The 26,456-nt window shown below is 40.3% G+C and overlaps 1 protein-coding gene across 7 annotated transcripts in view; it reads left to right on the top strand.

Annotated features, from left to right (window-relative positions):
• The window catches only part of FAM228B (family with sequence similarity 228 member B), a 29,927-nt gene that overhangs the window by 626 nt on the left and 2,845 nt on the right, over positions 1–26,456 (top strand). The window contains exons 1-10 of one of the 7 annotated variants that reach the window (XM_041754065.1): positions 345–626; positions 1,236–1,366; positions 3,385–3,453; positions 6,104–6,295; positions 7,249–7,329; positions 11,181–11,268; positions 11,364–11,520; positions 20,619–20,726; positions 23,808–23,937; positions 24,027–24,414. In XM_041754065.1, the coding sequence (XP_041609999.1) occupies positions 1,268–1,366; positions 3,385–3,453; positions 6,104–6,295; positions 7,249–7,329; positions 11,181–11,268; positions 11,364–11,520; positions 20,619–20,726; positions 23,808–23,937; positions 24,027–24,185 (1,083 nt within the window). In that variant the 5' untranslated portion in view covers positions 345–626; positions 1,236–1,267 and the 3' untranslated portion in view covers positions 24,186–24,414. Of the gene's footprint in view, positions 1–344; positions 1,113–1,235; positions 1,367–3,384; positions 3,454–6,103; positions 6,296–7,248; positions 7,330–11,180; positions 11,269–11,363; positions 11,521–20,618; positions 20,727–23,807; positions 23,938–24,026; positions 24,415–26,456 lie in introns of those variants that run through there. The other 6 variants (XM_041754064.1, XM_041754066.1, XM_041754068.1 and 3 more) reach the window with 6 other exon arrangements.

Raw genomic sequence — 26,456 nt, 5'->3', positions numbered from 1 at the left:
GGACTAGAGGCGGGGGTGGGGAGTGGGGCTAAAGTCCAGTCGTGCCGGCTGGGGAGACGCACAGGACTGGGAGGGCGCGGTGACCCAAGCCGGAGCAGAAAGGACCACGCAGCGACGAGACGAAGGAGGGCAGCGCTCCGCAGACTACCGCAGGGTAGCCGGGCAGCGGCTCGTCAACGGACGCGGGGGAGGGCGGGGCGGGAAGGCGACGGGACTAGCTATTGGCTGAGACATCTGCCCATCACCGAGGAGCGCTCTTGTTTGGCTCGCTGGCCCCGCCCCGCCCACCAGGGTCGGCCCCCACAGGCGCCCTGGTGACTCCCCCGCGGCGCTGGGCCCGCGTGCGCAGTTGCGCGAAGCTTAGGGACGTAGCCGCGGGGCTCGGGCCGCTTGACAGAATCCTGACTTGTCGTCTGTCGCGGCGCGGGGCTGCGTCAAGGAGACACTGGACACGAACATTCTGTCATTCTGAGGCGACAGGCCCGAGCTCACGGGGCTGAGGGACTCGGCTGGCGCGCTCTCCGGTCGCTGCCGACCAGTGCGGGGCGGTGGGCCGTGGGCCCGGAGCCCCGCGTGCTGCAGGGAGCCGAAGGCCCAGCCAGTCTTGGGAGGGGCGGGGGGCTGAGGTACCTGTGGCGGTCTGCAACTTTCCTGTCAGGCAGGGCGGGGCACGCACGCCTCTTGTTGACGGGGTGGGAGGGAAGGGGCGGGGCGGTGGGTGCTGTAGGTCTACAACGGGTGCGAGCCCTGATGACCGCTTCCCCTCTCAGGGGTCCTTCTGTGTGTAGGGGATGGGGGGGGATGCAAATTTTGTGTGAGAGCCCCTCCCCCTCTCCAAGCAGCCCTGCCCGTGGGGGTTCCGTAGCCAGAAAGTTGCTGCTCTTCTCGGGGGTCCGCGTCCTGAGTCTGAAAACTGCTGCAGCGCGACCCCTAGAGGTCTGGGTGGTAGTTGCCGCGCCGGCTCGAGAGGGCCGTGCTGTTGGAGGACATGGGAAGCCTGGAATTCGGGGGGGGGACGCCGAGGTCAGCCCAGGGAGAACCTCCTCTGCTTCAAAGTGGCTAGTTCTGGAGGCCTCCCCAGAAACTGTGGTGAAGGCCGCTCATGAAGGAAGGTGGGGGTGGCTACTAATTCCGAATCCGTTCCACACCCGTTCGTGGTTGCAAAGATTGATGGTGAAGTAACAGAAAAGTAGGGTTGTGAATTCTCATTAACTGAATAAGCTGCATTTTTAAAGTTTTCCTAGGGGCTGTGTCATTTGTGACCGCGATGAGAAATTTCGTCAGTGATGATCTGATAACTGACAAACTTCACAGGCCCAAGAGCTCGAAAGACTGGTTGGAACCACAGCCACTTTGTTTTGTGGAGGTAATAGTAACATGGCATTTTGCATTTTTGTATTTGAGTAGTTGCACTGAAAAGTGGCTTGTGCTTAGTATTTTTCCTGTGTTTTCTATTTCGTTGCTGCTTTTTATTCAGTCACTACTAACTTTGTGTTTGCTATTCATTTTCTAGATTCTTAAGGTGGGTTCATTGTTAATTGTCTTTTCTATATAACAAAGTTACAAACTTTGGCCTGAAGCACTCTTTTAACTGCATCACTGAAATTATAGATGTGTTTTTGTAATTTCTTTTTTTCCAAACATCTTTATTAAGGTATTCACTGATAGACCATGAACTGCATATGTGTAAAGTGTACAGTTTGATAAATTTTGATGTATGTATTCATCACCACAATCAAGACAATGAACATATTCAGTGTTCTCAGTTTCCTTTTTTTTTTTTTTAAAGATTTTATTTATTCATGAGAGACAGAGAGAGGTAGAGACATAGGCAGAGGGAGAAGCAGACTCCCTGTAAGGAGCCGGATGTAGACTTGGACTCCATCCTAGGACCCTGGGATCATGACCTGAGGCAAAGGCAGATGCTGAACCACTGAGCCATCCAGGTGCCCCTCAAAGTTTCCTTGTGTCCCTTTGACATCTTTCCCTCGTTGCATACCCTCAGACAATCCCTGATTTGCCTTTTGTCACTATACTGTAGCATTTAAAAAAATTTATACAGGGGATCCCTGGGTGGCTCAGCGGTTTGGCACCTGCCTTTGGCCCAGGGCATGATCCTGGAGACCCGGGATCGAGTCCCATGTCAGGCTCCCGGCATGGAGCCTGCTTCTCCCTCTGCCTGTGTCTCTGCCCCTCTCTCTCTCTATGTCTATCATTCATAAATAAATAAATAAATAAATCTTTTAAAAAATTTATACAAATGTAATCTTACAGCATGAATTCTTTTTGTCTGGTTCTTTCACTTAGCATAATTATTTTGCAGGTCATCTATATTGTGGCATGTATCAGTACTTCACCCCCAGCCCCCACTTTTTTTTCCCCCCCGAATATGCTAGTTTGTCCATTCAACTAATGGAAATTTGGTTTATTTGCATTTTTTGGCTATTACAAATAAAGTTAGCAACACTCATGTACATGGACATATGCTTTCATTTCTCTTGGGTAAGTATCTAGTTGTGGAATGACTGGGTCATATAGTAAGTGATTATAACTTTTTATAAAACTGTTAAACTGTAGAGTTTGCCCTCTACATACATAGTTCAAGGATCCACCAGAGATTTGGCCAGTAATGTTGTGAAATTTGTGGCAACTCCCTCTATGGCTCTCTCATTTCAGGTATTTCTCCTTTGACTTTCCAGCTCCTATGGTTGTCCTGAACTCTGTCTTCTAGTTCTTTTTTTTTTTTTTAAGTTTATTTTTTTAAGTAATTGTACACTCAACATGGGGCTCAAACTCACAACCCTGATATCAAGAGTTACATGCTCTTCTGACTAACCAGCCAGGCGCCCCTGTCTTCTAATTGTTGAATTCAGTAAAACAGCATGTTTCTGATTTAAGCCATCTGCTTTAGTTCTAATGGAGGCCTGCTTTTAGACAAAAGTCCGTAAAAACTGAAAGCTTATGCTAGTGCTATTCTCTTTTTCCAAGGGTTAACTACGTTCTTGTTTCTCTCTGCTTTTGGTCAGACTCCAGTGTTTTCAGATTGTTGTTTTTTATATTTTTGTCCTGAATATTAATTCTGTACCCATCTTGGTTTTTGAGAACAACAAGTTTGCCAGGAATAGCAACTCTAGTTTGAGTTTTAAATTTTATTTTTTTTGTTTTGGAGAGATAGTGAGTGGGGGGTGGGCAGAGGGAGATGGAGAGAGAAACTGAAGCTGACTTCATCTGGGTGAGGAGCCTGACATGTGGCATGATCTCGGACTCTGAGATCATGACCTGAGCCAAAACTAGGAGTCGGATGCTGAACCAACTGTGCCACCCAGGGACCCCAATAATTTGATTTAAGATTTGATTTTCAAAATTTAATTCTTGTCATTTTAGGCATTAGCTAAAGAAGATATTGATACAGCTATTCAATCAATATTATATAGAGAAAATTATGTAATTAAGGTAAGAATTGGCTACAGAATGTGTCAAATTAAAAATTCTGTTTATCCATTTTAGATGTGGTGCATCATCATTATACAAATTTTATTTATTTATTTTTAAATTTTTATTTATTCATGAGAAAGAGAGAGAGAGAGTTAGAGACACAGGCAGAGGGAGAAGCAGGTTTCCTACAGGGAGCCTGATGTGGGACCTGATCCCAGGACCCTGAGATCATGATCTGAGCCAAAGGTAGACCCATGGAGCCACCCAGGTGCCCCTCATTATACAAATTTTAGAAAATATAGAAAATAGAATTGAAAACACTCAGCTCTTAGGATTAACCTTAAGAGATCTCTGAGACTTTAATTGACTTCTCTCTCTCTCCCTCTCTCTCTCTCTCTGCTTAAAAATATTTCTTTACTCATGAGAGAGAGAGAGAGAGAGAGAGAGAGGGGCAGAGATAGAGAGAAAAGAAGGGAGCCCTATATAGGGCTTGATCTGAGGACCTCAGGATCATGACCTGAGCATAAGGCAGACAGTTAACTGACTGCCAGGTGCCCGCTTCCTTCCTCTTTTTATATGTTGTGGGGATTCTTTTACAGATACTTTTATTTTTTAAAAGATTTATCTGAGGGAGAGAGAGCAACAGAATAACAAGCAGGGGGAGGGGCAGAGGGGGAGGCAGACTGCCCGCTGAACAGGGAGCCCAATGTGGGGCTCCATCCCCAGACCCTGAGATCGTGACTTGAGCCAAAGGCAAATGCTTAACTGAGTGAGCCACCCAGGACCCCACACAGATACTTTTATAGAAGAGTTTTCCCCAACTCCTTTCATCTAGTGGAGATTCTGTAGAGTCACTGTGTATTCTTAAGAGTTTTAAGAGCTGTTTTTGGAAGACGCTGACCAATTATTACTCAGGTACGCATAGGTAAGAAGAAGGCTTTTTTTTTTTTTTTTTTTTTTTTAAGGCTTTAACAGGATGGGCTTATTTATAAGACAAGATGAAGGTCCATGTAGAATAAACATTGGAGTGGGTAACCTATAAGGAAAATTTTTTTTTAAATTTTTATTTATTTATCATAGTCACACACAGAGAGAGAGAGAGGCAGAGAGAGACACAGGCAGAGGGAGAAGCAGGCTCCATGCCCCGGGAGCCCGACATGGGATTCGATCCCGGATCTCCAGGATCGCGCCCTGGGCCAAAGGCAGGCGCTAAACCGCTGCGCCACCCAGGGATCCCAAGGAAAAATTTTCTTTAGAGTTGTTTAAAAATGAAAGAAGCTATTCAGTGAGAATAGTTGGAGAGTGCTATGACCTGAAGCTAGGGAGGGATATAACCTAGAGAAGCTCTCAAGGTTCTTAGTTTATTTATTTTTCATTTTGAATTTTATGTTGATTGTAGGAATCACATGATTTCATTTGCTAGATGAAAGATAGATAAGTGGATAAGTTTTAGTTGATAGTCTAAATCATTTTCTTTACAGGTTGCTTGCCATTTCATCCAGGTTGTGCTATGCGTGTGCCTCTCTATTTTTTTTTTTCCCTCCATAGAATATACTTCCACATTTGCTCATCCCTACTCTTCCTAGATAACTGTTCATTCTTTAAGGCCCTTCCCAAAGGTGTCCCACTCTAGGAATTAAAAAGAAAGAAAAAAAATTTTTTGGAAGATTTATTTGAGAGAGAGAGAGTGCATGAGCAGGGGAAGGGGGAGAGAGAGAAGGAGGGAGGGAGGGACTCAGCAGGGAGCCTGACACAGGGCTCAATCCCAGGATCCTGAGGTCATGATCAGAGCCAAAGGCAGATGCCCAACAGACTGAGCCCCCTAGGTGCCCCTAAAAAAGAAAAACGAGTCATTTTTTTTTTACCATTTTGGTAAAATATATCTAACATAACTTTGCTATTTTTAACCATTTTTAAGTGTACAATTCAGTGACATTAATTACATTCACATGTTGTACAACCATCATCACTATTTCCAAATAGATGGATGTTGTGAAACCATCACCATTATCTATTTCTAAAACTTTCATCACCCCAGCCAAAACTTTACACACATGAAGTAATGACTTCTCATCCCCCCAGCCCCCAGAGGTCCCTCTAATAACCTCTAATTTACTTTTTGTTTCTATGAATTTGCTTATTCTAGATAATTCCATTAAGTGGGATCCTGCAATATTTGTCCTTTTGTATCTGGCTTATTTCACTTAGCATATTGTTTTCAAGACTCATTCATGTTGTAGCATGTGTCAGAACTTCATTTTATGGCTGCCTAATATTCCATTTTGTGTATATACCACATTTTGTTTATATATCCGTTTGTTCATAGACACTTGGAGTGCTTTCACCTTTTGGTTATTGTGACTAATGTTACTATGAACGTTGATGTATGAGTCTCTGTTTTTTTTAGTGTGTATCCTGCTATATTATCCCTCCTCCTATTGTTTTGTATATTTGTTTTGTGGTCTGTCTCTCCAGGCAGAGCAAGCATGTTGTCTAATTTATCTATGTATTATTCATTATTTCCAGTATAGTGTGTGTCACTCAGTAGAAGCCAAATAAATGATTGAATTAATGAATGACTTTGAGTTTTTATTAGGAATATAAATGAGTTTAAATTTTAGAACAAGATAGCTTTAAGATAATTGCCTTTTCTATCATTGTTTATTAGGAACTAGATAAGTATTTACTACATCATGACTTCTTAAATGAAAGAAGAAAAGAGGTGTTATATAAAAGATGGGCTGACCATGTGGCACATCCTCTCCAGAAGAAAATTATAGAAAAAGTTTGTTCACACAAGAAGATTAGAAAAAGGAGACAAGAAGAATTAGATGGTTTTTTAAAACATGTAAATAAAAAGGTACAAAGAGTTCATTTGATACTTATTTCAGTTGGTTTACAACTATGATTATAATCATCGAAACGGCCTGTTCCTCTGACTCTATATATGTATAATCTCTACTCTGTTATAGCATATACTATTCTCTTTTTCTTTATAGACATAGATAGACATAGAGAGAGAGAGAGGCAGAGACACAGGCAGAGGAGAGGAAGAAGCAGGCTCCATGCCAGGAGCCCGACGCAGGACTCGATCCCGGGACTCTAGGATTGCGCCCTGGGCCAAAGGCAGGCGCGAAACCGCTGAGCCACCCAGGGATCCCCAGCATATACTATTCTTAAGTCCAGAGCATGTGGAAAGGATGAAGGGAAGAGGGTTAGGTCTAGATTTAGATGCACATATTAGATTCATATTTCTTTGCTTTTTAAATGTAATTATTAATTTTATATACTAATGAAATTTAGGCTCTAGATTTAGGATGGATATATGTATATATATATATACTATAAATTTTTTTCCTAGAACTTGTTATTTACAAAGCTATAAAATATTTCTGTTTTGACATTTTTAAGATATCTGAGATATTTGACTAATAAGCAAAATTCCCAAATCTGTTAGTGTTCCAACATTCATTATTATTGCAGATTTTAAGTAGATTCCTTCTATCACTATAATATTTATTACTTGGCTACATCAAGTTTAATCTTTTTTTTTTTTATTAATTTTTATTGGTGTTCAATTTACCAACATACAGAAAAACACCCAGTGCTCATCCCGTCAAGTGTCCACCTCATCAAGTTTAATTTCAAATTTGGCTTTCCCTTTTGCAGTTGTCATTGGTGCTGTTTTATTTATTTATTTATTTTGGTGCTGTTTTAAAGCAGAAGAATGGAACTGTGTGACTCTAGAGTCTTGTTATGCTCAAAATTAATTATGTGCCTCTTGTCATGTATAGTTTTGCTTCCTTCCTGTAGGGAAATGCATTTATAGAGCATTATGATCCAAAAGAGTATGATCCTTTTTATATGAGCAAAGAGGACCCGAATTTTTTTAAGGTAGGATAGATTTCTTATTTTTGGTATTATGTGGTTTTCTTGAGTAGCCCTAATGTATGTGTAGTCCTTTAGTTATTTCCTAAGAATGCAGTAACATCTAAGAATAGTATCCCATCTCCATATCTTAGAGATGAATAAAAAAGCCAAAGTCCAAAGTAAATTAAACTTTTATAAAATTTGAATATATTGTGTAATAATTATAACAAGTAATATTAAAAAATTTCATAGACTTTAAAAATTTGTTACAAATTTTACAATACATGATTTTTTTTTTTTAGAGAGAACAGGTGGGGGTGGGGGTTGGGGAAGGGTATAGGGAGAGGGAGAGAGAATCTTAAGCAGGTTCCACATCCAGCGTGGAGGCCTATGCAGTACTCTGTCTCACAACCCTGAGATCATGACCTGAGCTGAAATCAAGAGTTAGACACTTAACCAACTGAGCTACCCAGATGCTCCCCCAAAATCGTTTTTTGTTCTTTTTTTTTTTTTTTAAGATTTTATTTATTCATGAGAGACACAGAGAGAGAGGCAGAGACATAGGCAGAGGGAGATTCAGGCTCCCTGTGAAGAACCCGATGTGGGACTCAATCCAGGGACTCGTGGATCACGCCCTGAGCCAAAGGCAGATGCTCAACCGCTGAGCCACCCAGGCATCCTTCAAAGTCTGTTTTTAAATAAAGAATTAAAAAACCACTTACAATTTTCATTACCCAGAATGAACTCATTAACATTTTTCTGTATATCCTTTTGGATAGCCAAGACTACTTTCTATATGTAAGTGTATATATACATTTTTATTTTACAAATTGGTATAACACATTAGGTTTTATAATTTGCATTTTTTCCTCAGTAGTTCTATGGTTTGCTTACTTCTTTATCCATAAATATAAGTATGTAATTTTAATACATAGTATTCTGTTAATAACAGCTGGGGCATCTGGGTGGTTCAGTTGGTTAAGCCTCCATCTCTTGATTTCAGCTCAGGTCATGATCTCAGGGTTGTGAGATTGAGCTCCACTTTGGGCTCTGTGCTCAGTGTAGAGTCTGCTTGAGATTCTCTCTCTCTCTTTCTCTGCCCTTCCCTTCACTCACTTTCATCTTGTTCTCTTCCTCTCAAATAATCTGTAAAAAAAAAAAAAAAAAGAAAAAGAAAAGAAAAAGAAATAATCACTAACTTGCACTGAGGGCTTAACCAAACGTTAGGACTTTTTTTTTTTAATCTTCATTGCGACCACATGAGGTTATTTAGAGATGAGGCAAATAAGACACAAATTGGTTGTTAGTTTTCCAGAGTCACACAGCTGTAACTAGCAGAGCATCATCATCTTTTTTTAAAACATATTCCTACTTTGAACATCTAGCTTATTTTTGACCTGTTGCTGTTACAAGTGACATTATGGTGAATTTCCCTTTATCTATTTATTTCTTAAGGTTTACCTTAGGATAACTTGCTAGAAGTAGAATTGCTGAGTTAAAGGTTATGCATAATTTTGATTCATATTGCTGAATAGTCCTCCAGAATGGTTGTATAAATTTATACCTCCACCGGAGAGTCCATTTTCCCACACTTTTGCTAGTAGTGGATATTAGTAAACAAAATTAAAATCCTTGAGTCATAGACATTTTAAACTGCTGGCATTTGCAGACAAAGGTTTTTTTTTGTTCTCCCCCCCACCCCAAATTGGGTTGTGTGTATGTTATTGTCCCTATTTTAATAAGTAGAAGTTAAATAGAGTTTAACAGCCAGAGCTTTAGTTCTGCTAGCTAGTAACATAACTAGTAAGGGGCAGAACTAGGATTTGAAACTAGATTTTTTAAAAGATTTATTTTATTTATTTTAGAGAGACAGAGAGTGGGTACCCCCTAGGGGGTGGGGGAGGAAGGGCAGAGGCAAAGGGAGAGGGAGAGAATCTCAAGCAGACTACCCTCTGAGTGTGGAGCCCAGCTCAGGGCTTGATCTCATGCCCTGAGATCATGACCTGAGCCGAAATCAAGAGTTAAAGGCTTAACTGACAGTCACCCAAGTGCCCCTGAAACCAGATCTTTTTGTATCAAAATTTCAGTTCTTTTACTATGCTGACTTTCTAAATGAAGCTGATAGATGGCCTCTTAAGTTAAGCTGAGCATTTTGACATTATAACAGCAGTTTTCTAAGTGAGGAATATAGACCTCTGAGAACCCTGAAACCCTTTTGGGATCCATTAGGCCAAGTATTTTCATAATAGTGCCAAATACCATTTACCTTTTTCATATTGTTGATATTTATTCTGATGGTACAAAAGCAGTGGTGGGTAAAACTGCTGGTATCTTAGAATGGCTTAAGTCAGTATCACCAAATCATATTGGTTGTCATTATATTCTTCATTGTCAGGCACTCACAGTAAAATTCAATTTCACTTAAGAATATCTTTGATCAGGCATGCATGTCTTTGAGTGTCTGCCTTTGGCTCAGGGCACAATCCTGAGTCCCGGGATCGAGTCCCACATCGGGCTCTCTACATGGAGCCTGCTTCTCCCTCTGCCTATGTCTCTGACTCTCTTTCTGTGTCTCTCATGAATACATTAAAAAAAAAAGAATATCCTTGATCAGGGGTGCTGGGTGACTCAGTTAAGTATATGCCTTCAGCTTGGGTCATGACCACAGGGTCCTGGGATCAAGCCCCATATCAGGTTCCCTGCTCAGCAGAGAGTCTGCTGCTCCCCTTGCTGTGCTCTCTCTTTCTTTCTGTGTCAAATAAATAAAATCTTAAAAAAAAATGTTCCTGATCAAACATTAGAAATTATTAATTTTATTAAATCTTACTCCTGAATACACATCTTTTTAATATTCTGTGTGATGAAATGGGAAGCATGCCAAGAGCATTTCTGATGCCTACTTGAAATGCAGGATGATTGATTGGATTGTGAGCTATACTGGTTAAATTTCTTTTTCATGGTAGATTATTTTTACTTGAAAGAATGTCTTACAAACTCGTTATTAAGTATTAGATATTTGGCAGACAATTTCTGGAAAATTAATAAAATAAGTCTGTCATTTCAAGAAAAACAACTGGCAATATTTGTTGCCAATGATAAAATGTGAGTTTTCAAGCAAAAATTTTGAATTTTGGAAAAATATCATGAGTGTGACAGCTTCCCCATTCTCTTAGACTCTTCTAATGAGCTTGGTAATGATTTTAATGAATGTGATTATAGCATAATGAAATGTATTAACATTTGGAAGATCTCACCTAACTCAGCGATACAATTTTTTTCCAAATAAGCAACCCATGACATAGATAAAAAAATCCATTCAAAGTTCAAGGTAGACCAATGGATTTTAATGTAGTCAAGTTTGAATAATTTATTCATATAGTTGCAGATTCCACATCATAACTTTTTTTTTAAGATTTTAATTATTCATTCATGAGAGACAGAGAGAGGCAGAAACACAGGCAGAGGGAGAAGCAGGCTCCATTCAGGGAGCCCAACATGGGACTTGATCCTGGATCTCCAGGATGCCATCCCGGGCTGAAGGTGGGTGCTAAACCACTGAGCCACCAGGGCAGCCCACCACATCATAACCTTTAAGAAAGTACCACTTATTGAGTTCAGGGATAGTGTCTAAGAATATCCATAAATGATCTGAAAAAGCTGTTAAAAGAGAGCCAACCATGGCTGGAGGACCATACTAAGAGATGTATTGGAGTGCCCTCATTCCTTTGTAATGTGTTAAATATGTATAATGGTTACTTAAGTAGTTTGTAGATACCATATTCTTGATTCTTCTGGCATGATAGCCATACACAGATGCTTAGGATAGACTGAAAAAGACCTGCAATCCTGTCCTCAAAGACATGCTTTTCTTGCAGGTTACCATTCCACCATTTCGTGACCCTTTGAAAAAGGCACAATATAACAAAGATGATGAAAAAAGAACTCTTCTTCAGTGTGAAACTGGTACTTAGTGCCTAATTGTTATGTGATTTCATAACTCAAGAGCAGTGGGAGTTGCATTTAAGGGTGCTAATTTAGGTTACTAATCTTTTCTGCAGGCAAGATATATACAATGAAAGAATTTAAAGAGACTGAAAAGGCCAAACTGCATTCCAGATTCCCAAGTATTTCTAACTCAAGGCATTTTATGACTCCAGATGAGTGGCTTAAGGTGCCTACAACCTACATAGAAAGTGAATTTTGTAAAAGGAGCAGGTAATGGTTAATATAATAGAAATTATGGAACCTCTTAGAATTTGAAAACTCTTCTTGAGACAGTATAAATTTTTTTTTTAATTTTTATTTATTTATGATAGTCACAGAGAGAGAGAGAGAGACGCAGAGACACAGGCAGAGGGAGAAGCAGGCTCCGTGCACCGGGAGCCTGATGTGGGATTCGATCCCGGGTCTCCAGGATCGCGCCCTGGGCCAAAGGCAGGCGCCAAACCGCTGCGCCACCCAGGGATCCCTGAGACAGTATAAATTTTTGTCATAGTTCTGATTATTTTAAATTTCATTCTTCTTCTTTTTTTTTTTAAAGATTTTATTTATTTGAGAGAGAACGAGAAAGAACACAAGGGGTGAGGGAGAGGGGCAGAGGGAGAGGGAGAAGCAGACTTCCTGCTGAGCAGGGAGCCCAATATGGGGCTCAATCCAAGGACCCTGAGATCATGACCTGAGTCAAAGGTAGTTGCTTAACCAACTGAGCCATCAGGCACCCCCAAACATTTCATTTTTCAATGAGAAATCTATAATTCTTCTCTTTGTTCCTATTTTTGATGTTTCTTTTTTCTTGGGCACTTTCAAGATTTTCTCTTTGCTTTTCATTAGCTAGAGTATGATGTGTCTAGGTGGTTTTTGTTGTTTTTGTTCTTCGTATTTTCCTTTCTATTGATCCTGCTTAGGGTTCTCTGAGGTTCTTGTATCTGTGGTTTAACATCTTTCATTACTTTTTTTTTTTTTTTGAAAAATTTGAAACCTTTATCACTTCAAATATTTCTCATGCCCCATTCTTTGTTTTTCTTTTCCTTCTGAGACTCCAATTATATGTATATTAGACCATTTGATATTGTCTCATAGCTCCATAGGTCTTAATTTGTTCTTTTGTGTTAAAATTTTTTTCTACTTGTATTTCAGTTGCACAATTTTTACTACCTATCTTTAGGTTCACAGAGCCTTTCCTCATCTGAGTCTCATCTCTTGATCAGCCTGCCAGAGGAATTCTTTGTCTCCAATGTGATTAAAAAAAAATTATGTAACCATTTGAGAGAGAGAGCAAGATGAGCACGAGCAGGGAGGAGGAGCAGAGGGAAAAGCAGACTCCCTGCTGAGCAGGGAGCTTCATGCAGGACTTGATCCCAGGACACTGGGATCATGACCTGAGCTGAAGGCAGATGCTTTAACCAACTGAGCCACCCAGGTACCCTCCGATGTGACTTTTATTTCCAGCATTTCCATTTAATTTTTTTGTATAGTTCTTGTTTCTCCTAAAATTTTGTTTATACAAGTTCACCTTTCCACTAGATTCTTTAACATATTAGTCATAGTTATTTTAAATTCTCTGATAGTTGGGCAGCCCCTGTGGTGCAGCGGTTTAGCGCCGCCTGCAGCCCCGGGCGTGATCCTGGAGACCCAGGATCAAGTCCCACATCAGGCTCCCTGCATGGTGCCTGCTTCTCCCTCTGCCTGTGTCTCTGTCTCTCTCTCTAGCTGTGTCTCTATGAATAAATAAATAAAAATCTTTAAAATAAAAAAAAATTCTCTGATAGTTTCCATGCTAGGGTTATTCTGAATGTGATTTTATTGATTGCTTTCACTTTTTTTTTTTAATCTTAAAAAAAAAAAAAGAGTACATGAGCAGGGGTAGGGAGGGATAGAGAGGGGGAGACAAGCAGACTACCTTCCAGGACCTTAGAATCATGACCTGAGCCAAAGGCAGATGCTTAGCAGACAGAGCCACATGGGCACCCCCTAGCCACACTTTAAATACTTGGTTGTCAAGGGCCATATTTATCTCTGGAGAAAGTTCTATCAGACAGTGCTATATGAGATCTGACAGGAGGGGGAATTCAGTACTTCACAGATTAGAACACAACAGCAGCTCAGCTGAAAGGTCTCACATTTATTACTGGACCAACCTACTGATATAGAAGCATAGTAACAGAAAATAATTTCCTTGACAAGACATGTCTATTGGCCAGGAAGGAAAGATGTTTCCATATTGGTAGGATAAGAACATGTGATCTCCATGCAGCTTAAATATGTGTGCCAGGTATGTTTGCTATCTCATCATGTGTGATGCCTCCTCATAGACTCAGTTTAGTTCTTCTTCAGTGTCTGTGAAACTAGGTTGGAGCCATTTTGTGAAAAGCCTCCCATGCCAGCTTAAAAATTTAGATTTTATCATGTGGATATAGAGAGTCATTGAGGATAGTTGAGGAAAGCATAAAAAGCTGGAAAATTTTATCTGGCATATGATGTGTATGATTAAAGATAAGATAGGCCTGGAAGTTGGAGATCTTTGAAGTTTTTATAAGGATCTATGTTGTGTTGATAGAGGCCTCAATATAGTGGCAAAAGGAATGATAAAGGATTGTGATAAAACAAAGGAATTTTAGACTTTGGTGGCCAGATTTGGAGGGCCAGGAAAAAGGAAGAGTCAGAGAGGAATTTGGTTTTGAGAATTGTTATTTTATGTATTAATTTCCTAAGGCAATTGTAACAAAGTACTACAAACTGGATAGTTTAAAACAATAGAAGTTTATTCTCTCCTGGTTCTGGGAGCTGAAGTATAAAATTGAGAGGTCAGCATTGTCATTCCCTCTATTAAGGCTCTAGGGGAGGCTTCTTACTTGCCTCTTTCCTAGCTGCTGGTGGCTGCTGGCCATCTTTTTAGTTGGTCTGCAGTCTAATCACTCTAATGTCTACCTCCATTGTCATGTGGTCTTCCCTCTGTGTCGGTATCCAATTTCCCTCCTTTTTTTTTCTTTTTTTAAAGATTTTATTTATTCATGAAAGACACAGAGAGAGAGGCAGAGACACAGGCAGAGGGAGAAGCAGGCTCCATGCAGGGAGCCCGATGGGGGACTCGATCCTGACACTCCAGGATCATGCCCTGAGCCAAAGGCAGATGCTCGACCTCTGAGCTACCCAGGCGTCCACCCCCCTACATTTTTTTTCTTTAAAAGTTTCATTTATTTCTTTGAGAGAGAAAGTACAAGTGGGGATAGGGAGAGGGACAAACAGACTCCATGCTGAGCTTGGGGATCCATGCAGGGTCCCATCCCATGACCCTGATATCATGACCAGAGCTGAAACCAAGAGTCAGACACTCAACTGACTGAGCCACCTAGGTGCTCCTCTTATTTCCCCTCTTAAAATATCTGTCACTAGATTAGAGCCCATCCTAATCCATTATGATCTCATTTTAAAAAATATTTTATTTATTTATTTATGAGAGAGAGAGAGAGAGAGAGAGAGAGAGAGAGGCAGAGATACAGGTAGAGGGAGAAGCAGGCTCCATACAGGGAGCCCGATGTGAGACTCGATTCCCCGTCTCCAGGATCACGCCCTGGGCTGAAGGTGGTGCTAAACACTAAGCCACTGGGCTGCCCCATTATGACCTCATTTTAACTTGATTACATCTGCAAAGGCCTTATTTCCAGATAAGCTCACATTCACAAGTGTCAGAGTTTAGGACTTGAACATATTTTTTCTGGGGGACACAATTCAACCCATATATCAAATTAATTCAATCAGAGAATCATGTATTGAGTTGTAATTGCCTTTAAAGAATTCACAATAGGGCATCCCAGGTGGCTCAGTGGTTTAGCGCCACCTTTGGCCCAGGGTGTGATCCTAGAGACCAGGGATCAAGTCCCATGTTGGGCTTCCTGCATGGAGCCTGCTTCTCCCTCTCCCTGTGTCTCTGCCTCTCTCTGTGTGTCTCTCATGAATAAATAAATAAAATCTTTAAGAAAAAAAATAAAGAATTCACAATAGAGAAGATAGCTATTTAAAGAATTCCATTACAAAGTGGCAGATGTGATAATACTGATACACATAGGTTATTATGGTAGCAGAGGAGGAATATTTAATGCAGCCTAATAGAAAATATAAAAGTAGGATCCTGGATAAAAAATTTTTAAAAATGAAAGAGCTCCTGGGTGGCTCAGTCAGTTAAGCTTTCAACTTTTGATTTTGGCTCAGGTCAGACCTCAGGGTCATGAGATTGAGCCCTGTATCAGGCTCTGTGCTGGTGTGGAGCTTGCTTAAGATTCTTCTCTCCCTCTGCCCTTACCTCTCTAAAAATTTTTTAAAAATGAAGAGAAGCATCAATTTCTTATCATTGAAATTATTCAGTGTGTGGTTTATATAGTTTTATTAATTTAAATGATCTCTAGTTTGGGTGAATCTAGGAGAAAACTTACTGTCTAAAGTTAACAGATCTGTAGGAGTGTAGAGATTAGAGACAGTTACATAGAAGATGGAACCCATGTGGTTGTCATCTGGCTTCTATTTTATACCATAGTTTCAGAGAGTTTGTTTTTCTGAAGTTCAGCCTTTAATGTTCAATTCTGGTGTATCTGAAATATCTTTTTTTTTTTAAGATTTTATTTATTTATTCATGAGAGAGAGAGAGAGAGAGACAGAGACAAAGACAGAGGGAGAAGCAGGCTCCATGCAGGGAGCCCGATATGGGATTCGATCCCGGGTCCCCAGGATCATGCCCTGGGCCGAAGGCAGGTGCTGAACCGCTGAGCCACCCAGGGATCCCCTGAAATATCTTTACTCTCCTTCTTTAAAGATAATTTGCTGAATACAAAATTCTAGGTTGATATTTATTTTCTCTTAATGCTTTAAATATATAATTCTCTTGGTTTTGGTTTCTGTTGTTTATGTCTGCTGTCATTCCGATTTTCATCCTTTCTCTATGGCTGCTTATAACTTTTTTTTTGTTGTTTTGTTTTTAGTGTTCTGTACTCTTGCTACAGGTGTCTATGTATGGGTTTCTTTTTATTTAACCTACTGGTATATATTGTGCTTCCTGTATCTCTATATTCTGTTTTCTTCAGTCAGGAAAATTTGCAGCAATGATCTCTTTATTGATTTTTCTTCATTCTTTCCATTCTAATTCTCAAATTAGACATATATTAGACTTTTAAATATCTATTTTTTTGAGGAGGAGGGGCAGAGGGAGAGAGAATCTTTTTTTAAAGATTTATTTATTAGAGAGCAAGCACAAGCAGGGAGAGGGGCAGAAGGAGAGAGAAGGGAAGCAGACTCCCTACTGAGCAGGGAGCCTTACGGGGGCTGGATCTCAGGACCCCGAGATCATGACCTGAGCCCAAATCAAAAGTCGAATGCTTAACCAACTGAGCCACCCCAGCACCCCAGATCTTCTTATATCTTAATATCTTTCACATTTTCCATCTCTTTAGGTAATTTCTTTGGATATATTTTCAAATTTACTAATTCTTTTCTCACTGTGTTCAATATTAACATTTAAATTTCTTAAATTTCCTTCTTCCAATATGCTTGTTCATTCCTGATAGGCTCTTACTGTTATCATGATGACTGGATCATTTCTTTCTTTAAAATATAAAATGCATTGGTGTACTATATTCTGTATCTGATTATTTCAAATTATTTTTTGGGGAAGCTAAATCTATTGTTTTTCCCTGCTAACTCTCAATTATAATGGTTTTCCTTCTTGTGTGCTTTGCTTAGTGAATTTTATTTGTGATTTAATTATACAGTTTTATCTTTGGGTAGCTTATTGGCCCAAACAGGGGGAGAATTTGTTTCTGTTTCTGTCTCTGCTGGTGGCTGGGATATCATTAACCTGGGCTGGCATCAGCTCCCTTCAAAAGTCCATAGGCTTATAAGCTCAGTGTGACAGTCTTAAGTTTAGCATCCCCACATGGCTCAGTATCTTGTTAACTCTGTTGTTGGCATGTGCCTTCAGGTGTATTCTACTCATTCTTGCTATCCACCACTACAGACCCAGCTTCCCACACTCCTGGCCTCTACTGTGTGTGTGTGTGTGTGTGTGTGTGTGTGTGTGTGTGTGTGTTAAAGAGCTTTTCTCTTTCTTGTGAGATTAGTGAAGCCTCAAAGAGTGACTGGGTTCCCTCAAAGAAGTGAATTTCAAACTAGTATATATAGTGAGGGCTTCTATTCACTAATAGTGTAGATATTCACTAATAGTCTGAAGGGACTCAATTTCCAGATTCTGAAGTCTATTTGTTCTCCTTCTAAATATTGATCTGCTTGGGGACAGGCTTGCATTCACATTATTTCTTAACCCACCTTTTTTTTTTGTTGTTAAAGATTTTATTTATTTATTCATGAGAGAGACAGACACAGGGAGAGAGAGGCAGAGACATAGGCAGAGGGAGAAGCAGGCTCCATGCAGGGAGCCCGACGTGGGACTCAATCCCGGGTTTCCAGGATCGTGCCTTGGGCTGAAGGCGGTGCTAAACCCCTGAGCCACCTGGGCTGCCCTCTTAACCCACTTTTAAAAGAAAGTTCTACCTTTCAACCTGGGTATAAAAAAAATTCTAGGGTACCAAATAAAGGGATAAATAAAAATACTGGCTTTAGAGAGACTTCTTTTAATGATGAAGCAAGGAAATTCAACCCACAGGTCTTTCTGCATTTCCTTGTCATATATATTTTATTTCACTTTAATTAGTTGACTGATTTAAAGGTTTGCCTTAGAATCAGGGTAGTAGGGGCGCTTGGATGGCTCAGTGAATTGAACATCAGACTTTTTATTTCAGCTCAGGTCATGATCTCAGGGTCATGGGATCAAGCCCCAAGTCAGGCTCTGCACTCAGTGGGGAGTCTACTTGAGATACTGTCTCTTTTGCTCTGTCCCTCTCCTGGCTTGCACATTTGTGCTCTCTCTTAAATAAATCTAAAAAAAAAAAAAGAGCAAGCCAGAGTACTTAGTCTTTGTTGGGTTGCTCTGAATTTGGAATAGTTAGATAATTTAGTGATACTTTTTTTCAATATAACTGGAATATTTTGTGTGACTGCCAAAATTTTCAAAATACATTGGCTGGAATCCTCATCTAACCATGTTATGTGATTGCTTTCAGATTTGGTGTGCTTTATCAATATGATGGTTAAAATCTATTGTATCAAATAAATATTCTAAAAGTTTCGTAGTAAGACCAACACTCATTTTATCCCAATAAATACTTGATATTTTAAAAATTTCCTCTTAACAAGAAACAAACTTATTTAAACTTACAATGAAAACTTAAGGTGTTAGCTTTAAAATGTACAAGGTAGGGCAGCCCTGGTGGCTCAGCGGTTTAGCGCCACCTTTGGCCCAGGGTGTGATCCTAGAGACCCGGGATCAAGTCCTATGTAGGGTTCCCTGCATGGAGCCTGCTTCTCTCTTTGCCTGTGTCTCTGCCCTGCCCCCCTGTCATGAATAAATACATCTTTTTAAAAAAATGTACAAGGAAGGCAGTGCCTGAGTGGCTTAGTTGGTTAAGCATCTGCCTTTGGCTCACATCATGATTTCAGGATCCTGGAATCAAAACCCACATAAAGCTTTCTGCACAGCAGAGAGCCTGCTTCTCTCTCTCCCTCTGACTCTCTTCCCTGCTTGTGTTCTTTCTGTCTCTTTCTCTGTGTCAAATAAATTTTAAAAAATAATAAAATGTAGAAGAGGATATGTGATTTTTCAAAATTCTTAAGAGTATATAAACAAAACTGTTTAAGTTCACTGCCTCAGAGCTCCTAGTCAGCCATTAATATATATATTTTGTTCCACATATATACATGTCATATATATTCTATCTTTACATGTAGTGTAAATTCCTTAAGGATAGTAATTGGGTGGCACAAAGTCAATGTTTGCTTCATGAACAAGTAATTATTAGATATAGTGACCAGGGGTGGCAAAGAAGATCCTGATATTTAATTGTAGGTCACTAGGAAAATGGTGATGCCATTAGAAAAGGGAGGAGCACAGAGGAACAGATTCAGAAAGGTAGTGGGTAAGTTCAATTTTGTTCATACTGAGTTTTATACACTGGTGGTCCTTTCAGATAAAGATGTATTATAGACTGTTGGAAGAGTTTGCTATAAGGAAAAAGAAAGGTAGTTGAGAAGGTCTAATTGGATAATACCCTTCTATTCCAAAGTTTTCATTATCCTTGGATTCCTTTACTATTTATTATCATTCTTAAGGTTCTAAGGAAAGGCTTGCTTAGAAAAAGCTCCTGCAGAGAAATGACCCAATGCATTAGCCCTTCTCAGATATATCAATACAGGAAATCTTTCCATCTTTTTATTTTTTTAATATTTATTTATTTGAGAGAGAGAGTACGATGGGGAGGCAGAGGGAGACTCTTAAGCAGACTTAAGCACTGAGCGTGGAGCCCAACGTGGGGCTCAATTCCATGACCCTGAGATTATGACCTGAGCCCCTTATCTTTTTATTTTATACAGTAATCCAGATGTTTGCTATACTCATTTATTTCCTTTTCTCAAAACATATTTCAAAATTCACATTCTCTAGGAAAATCCATTTGGACTAAATCAGGATCAGATTGATCCTTTCCATTAGTTCTTTGTGTGGCCAAATCTTTGCATGCTGGATAAACTGAGAAAGTTAGGATAATGCCCACACTTTCACTTTCAAATGACTGAATCTACCCTAGAAAAGGAGTCATTGATTGAAGCTTTCTACTGCTTACAAAAATTGGGAAGTCCTAAGAAACAGGGCTGAGTTTCAGAAACAAGTTCCAAAATCACGATGCAGAACTCCCTGGCCGAGGGGTATATGTTATTTCTGCTGTGATCAGGAAATTTCTTCTTGCTACTGGCCTCAGGACCATACCAGTTCTGACATAATCTGTATCAGCAAAACAGATGCTCCTCACAGGGCCAGTATCACTCTTGCAATCAGCTCTCAAGAAGGGGTAAGACTGGAGGAATCGAATGGTAACATAGGATAAGAATTGGAGTGTTTCAGATCTCCCTTGGGAAAGCACTTTATGTTTATGCTCATAAATGACACAATTGCTATGGCTTCTTTTTACATTACAGTATAAGCTCCTAGTAGAGAGGGAGTGCTTTCAACTTTGTCTACCTAGTTCTAGGTTCTCAGTAACCAATCTCTATCATGGTTTCAGTAACTCTTAAACACTCAAGAATGTACACTAGTTTGAAATAATGGTCTTTGGTCTTTTGGACAATATATATAGCAGTCAATGTGTAACAATAATTTCTGTATACATGTAAGATAGTTTTGTTTTCAAAGTGTCCTCACAGATGTTTTCTTGTTAAAGGTTAAAAGTGAAAATGAATTTTAATGATTGTAGTTTTGATTTGAAACCTTTGACAAGAGCTTCTCATCCTGTGCAATCTCAGCAAGAAAAAAAAGCAGTTATTTACAAGTAAGTCTATTATTCCATAACTTTGCTTTTTTTCCATTAAAAATGCTTGGCTGTGTTTCTACCCCCTGCCATCCTTTCATGTTGCTGGAGCAGGACTGAGGCATATACCACAGTCTTGTGGTGTGACCTCAGGCATCTCCTGCCTCCATGTCTGGGTGAAGTGGCAACTTTCCTTAACTTTGTCTGGTTTTATTTTTTTTTTAATTTTATTTATTTATGATAGTCACACAGAGAGAGAGAGGGGCAGAGACACAGGCAGAGGGAGAAGCAGGCTCCATGCACTGGGAGCCCGATGTGGGATTCGATCCCGGGTCTCCAGGATCGCGCCCTGGGCCAAAGACAGGCGCTAAACCGCTGCGCCACCCAGGGATCCCAACTTTGTCTGGTTTTAAAGAACAAATTGCTAAAACATTCAGAAATAATCACAGAAAATAAATTGTTAACTCAAAGTTAAAGGTTAGGAGATTTTTAATTGGAATCGAAACAAAATGGAATTTTGGACTAATTTTGGTGGATAGTAGGTATACCCAGAGTGAAAAGATGTTATGAGAACAGTGGTGGTAGTATGTGACAGAGGGAATCATCTCAATTGCCTAGGTACAGAATTAAAATAAGAGATTTCTCTATATAATTACATGTTTAACTATCTGATTGTGACTAATGAGATCCCTCAGAGTTGCTGCAGGGAATGTAAAATGGTGCAGCAACTTTGGAAAATACTTTGGCAGTTTCTCAAAACGTTAAAAGTTAAATAACCATGTGACCCAGCAATTCAACTTCTACCTAGGAGAAATGGCAACATAGGTTCGCATAAAGGCTTATGTGTAAGTGATCTTGGCAAGATTATTCACAATAGCCAAAAAGTGGAAACAACCCAAATATTCATCAGCTAGTGAATGGATAAATTAAATATGCTATATCCAGGGTGCCTGGGTGCTTTGTTAAGTGTCTGCTCAGCTGGGTATCCCTGGGTGGCGCAGCGGTTTGGCACCTGCCTTTGGCCCAGGGCGCGATCCTGGAGACCTAGGATCGAATCCCACATCAGGCTCCCGGTGCATGGAGCCTGCTTCTCCCTCCGCCTGTGTCTCTGCCTCTCTCTCTCTCTCTCTGTGACTATCATAAATAAATAAAAAATTAAAAAAAAATTTATAAAGTGTCTGCTCAGCTCAGGTCATGATCTTGGAGTCCTAGGATTGAGCCCCATGTTGGTCTCCTTGCTCAGCAGGGAATCTGCTTCTCCCTCTCCCTCTGCCGTTCCTCCTCTTGCGCTGTCTCTCGTTTTTAAAAAAATCTTTTAAAAAAATGTGCTAGGGGATCCCTGGGTGGCTCAGCGGTTTGGCGCCTGCCTTTGGCCCAGGGCACGATCCCCGAGTCCTGGGATCGAGTCCCGCGTCCGGCTCCCGGCATGGAGCCTGCTTCTCCCTCCTCCTGTGTCTCTGCATCTTTCTCTCTTCTCTCTGTGTCTATCATAAATAAAAATAAATAAATAAATCTTAAAATAAATAAAATAAAATAAAAAATATGCTATAACTATACATGGAGTATTTGATGATTAAAAGGAAGAGAAGTACAGATAGATGTTACTAAATGAATGAACTTAAAACTATTATACTTTATGAAAGAGGACAATCACAAAAGACCACATATATGATTCTATCTCTAGGAAATATCCAGAAAGACAGATCTATAGAGATAAGAAGTGGATTGTTGTTGGACTAGGGCTAGGGTTGGGAATGGATAGTAATTGTAAATGAGAATGAGGTTTTTAGACTGACAGAAATGTTCTAAAATTAGGTCATGGTGATGGTTGTACAACTCTAAATATACTAAAAATCATTGACTTCTATATGTAAAATGGGTGAATTTTATGGTGTGTAAATTACACCTAGTAAAACTGTTGATAATAATAAAAAAGAACCTACTAAAGCAAAAGAAAAATGAGCTTTGGTGATGTTGTTTAGGAGGTTGGCATACAATTCTCTGTTCCAAAAAAGCCCCAAAGTAAGCTGCAGTACCCTTTCCTTTTTCTGAATAGGCTCAGAATTTGATGAATAAATGCAGTGTGGCAGAAGCCAGAGGACTTTCAGAGATGCTTGATGCTGGCATGGGCAGCAGAGATAATGATTAATTACTAATTTTAGAAACAGAGGACTATTAGAGATGGAGCTGGACATTGTGGACTTCTCAGTGTCCTAGAGGTGTGGTTTAACAATTGGCTGCTTTTTTCGGGCTCCCTGCATGGAGCCTACTTCTCTCTCATGCCTCTGTCTCTCTCTGTCTCTCATGAACAAATAAATAAAATCTTAAAAAAAAACCAAAAAAAAAAAACCCAAACAATTGGCTGCTTTTTGAATGGGAGTTGAAATTAAGGGATAATAGGAAGTATTGGAACTAAGCCCTATTCACTTGGTAGCCAAAGGCCTTTAACAGATGGAATAAGTTAAAATCACTCTTTCATACTAGGTTTCAAAAGAGTAAGTTTCTCTACAATCCCTCAAGTGTCACAGTCTCGTGGATCTGTTTGGGTCAGGTGTTAGGATAGTAAACATTTGATTCCTATTTAATGTCTATATATGATATAAAAGAAAGGGAGTCCTGAAATATCTCCTCTAGCAGAGTAGGACCCAGATATGAGGAGAATATTGCATATTAGTGTGCCAGAGGGCCTGTATTTTAGACTAGAGGCTTAAGTCTATGAGCTACCCTCTGTCTATAAATTAGGGAAACGTCCCAGTTACGGTGTTGGGGGTGGAGAAGGCATATTTGTCTTTGGCAGTTAGACCTTCGTCAGGAAGACACAACAAACAGATCTATGAGGGGGTTATGTACTCTGAAAGAGCCTCAGTTAGCTGTTTGATTAAGCAGCAAAGAGATTGCAAATGAAACTATTTTTAGAACAAGATAATGCTATTTATTTGAGTTTCTTTTATTTTTTTATTTTTTTTTATTTGAGTTTCTTTTAAATAAAAATGTGTAGATTGATTCATATTGAACTCAGCAACTTCAAAGTAAAAAAAAAATAAATAAATGCTACAATTGAATTGGGTATTTAAGAGAATACTTTCTGGTTCCTTCCTACAGAAACAAAGGATCATCCCTTCTGGAAAAAGAACCTCTATGTTTTCATGAGAGAAAGAAGAAAGAGGCCAATTCTGAAGGTCACTTCTGTGACCCTCAGCAGAAGATAGAGAGGGATGGGGCCCAGTATGCGGTGAGAGCTGGGATGGTCATTTTTGCCATACACGGGCAGCAATTGCTGATACCAAAATCTGAGCAGCTGAGAGCTTCTCTGTATGACAGGTTTTTAGGAAGAGAGGAGGCAGTGGGCTGCACCCCTTTACCCCAAACAAGGCAAGGGATTGGGTAGAAGAAACTGAGAAGCAGCTTCCTTTATTCAGAGGGAATGAGGAGAATTGCCCTGGGAGTTATTACACAATGGACATGCCCTCTGGTGGGTGAGCTATCAGATTTTCCCACCTCCCTCTTATGAATGTTAACCCTTCTTTTGTTTCACCATCATCTTTACCATTTACCACTTACCATGCCCAAGCCAGGCCCCAAATTTTGTTCCCCTTAATTCAACCAAGACAGGCAGAAAATTTTCAAAAGAACCATGTACTAAATTCAGTGTAGGAAATTTTTTTTTAAGGATTTTATTTATTTATTCATGAGAGACACAGAGAGAGAGAGAGAGAGAGAGAGAGAGAGAGAGAGGGGCAGAGACACAGGCCGAGTGAGAAGCAGGCTCCATGCAGGGAGCCTGATGTGGGACTCGATCCCGGGACTCCAGGATCACGCCTTGGGCTGAAGGCAGGTGCTAAACCACTGAGCTACCCAGGGATACCCCAGTGTAGGAAAATTTAAGTAAAAGCCCCCAAATTAAAAAATGTAAAATGTATAGAAATTCAGATGTTCACACAGCACAGGTTTCTCATCCTAAGGTAACTACAGTTAAACCTTGTAGCCATGTGACTGGGTCTACTGCTTCCAGGTCTACCTGCCACTTCTCCCCTTCAGTTCTCCACTCTTGTGTGTCCTGAGGACCTGGAGTAGAGCTTCTTTTAGGAGTGGATTTGGAGAAGTCACAGCCCACCTTCCCCGTCTCCTGGTTAGAAATCATTATAGGAATGGCATGTTAGTTCTATCTTATGTCCTTTCTGTCTCTCCATTTCCCTATTCCTACCCACAAAGGATAAGGGAGCTACTTTTTTTTACTCACACATGGATGTCTTATTAAAATTTTATTTTGTAGTTTAACTCCTTTTACTGTCATGTTTTAGCATCTTCCCATGTGCTTGTTACTTTCTTCCTCAAATTTTTTTTTTAAAGATTTTGGGTGCGTGGGTGGCTCAGTTAAGTAGCTGCCTTTGGCTCAGGTCATGATCTCAAGGTCCTGGGATTGAGACCCATGTTGGGCTCCCTGCTCAGGGGGGTAGTCTGTTTCTCCCTCTCCCTCTCCCACATCCCTATGCATTTTGTCTCTCTTTTTTTGCTCTCTTTCTAAGATTTTATTTGAGAGAGAGAGAGCAAGAGAGAGCATGAGCAGGGGGAGGGATGGAGGAAGAGGGGCAAGCAGATTCCCACTGAGCCCCAAATTGGGCTCTAGCCTAGGACCCTGAGATCATGACCTGAGCCAAAGGCAGATGGTTAGCTGACTGAGCCACCAAGGATTCCCTCTTCCTCAGAATTTTAATAAACACCTACTCTGAGCCAGGCAGTATTTGAGGGACATACTGGTAAACAAAAGAGGTAAATCTCTAATCTTGAGGAGCTTACATTTTGATGGGGAAGGGGAACAGACAAATAAACGTAATATGTGAGCTAGCAATGAATGCAATGAAGAAACTAAAACAGGTGAAGTGGGGCAGAAGAACTACATCAACAGAACAGGTTTATTTTATTTATTAAAGGTTTTATTTATTTGAGAGAAAGAGAGAGAGAGAGAGAGAGAGCGCGCGCACACAAGCAGGGGGAGGGGCAGAGGGAGAAGCAGACTCCCCACTGAGCAGGAAGCCCAACATGGGGCTCTATCCCAGGAGATCCCAGGACCCTAAGATCATGACCCGAGCTGAAGGCAGCCACTTAACTGATTGAGCCATGCAGGTACCCCAACAGAACAGATTTAAATGGACAGCAAGAAAAAAAAGACAGTTGATTTATACTGATACCTTATAAATATATGTTATATTGATTGGTATGAGTATCTTGAATGTAACCAGTCCCCCAAAGGATTAGTGTTTACTTTTGTATTTGTGTCCCTCTTACTGCCAAACCTGCTTTGCCTCCAGATTTCCCCTCATTCAAGGGAATCAGATTATAATACAATCAGGACCCTTCAAGACAAAAATCTATGAGCTGTCTTTGATTTTTACTTTCCCTCCCTTCCCATGTCTTAACAGGTACTGAGCTCTGTCTGCTTATTTACTTTTTGGTTTCTTACTACTCTCACCAGTTCAAGCCATTGTGATCCTAACTGGCCTAATGCACTGGCCTCCTAACTGGTTTTCCTGCATCTGCGGTTGCCCCTGTATAATCCATTCTCCATGGAGAAGCTATATTCTTTTAAAACTGTTAGACCTGATTTCTCCTCTCCTCAAAACCTTTGAATGGCTTCCCTTCACACTTTGGATTTTATTCTAATTCCTTACCATGGTCTCTAAGTCCCTGTACCATTAGGCACCTGCCTCCCCTCCAATCTCACTTCCTGCCTTCTCTCCACATGCACTATGC

Source organism: Vulpes lagopus, chromosome 5 (assembly GCF_018345385.1).
Source record: "Vulpes lagopus strain Blue_001 chromosome 5, ASM1834538v1, whole genome shotgun sequence".
NCBI lineage: Eukaryota > Metazoa > Chordata > Mammalia > Carnivora > Canidae > Vulpes > Vulpes lagopus.
The sequence above is the reverse complement of the archived record's forward strand: the minus strand, read 5'-3'. Positions and strand labels throughout refer to the sequence as shown.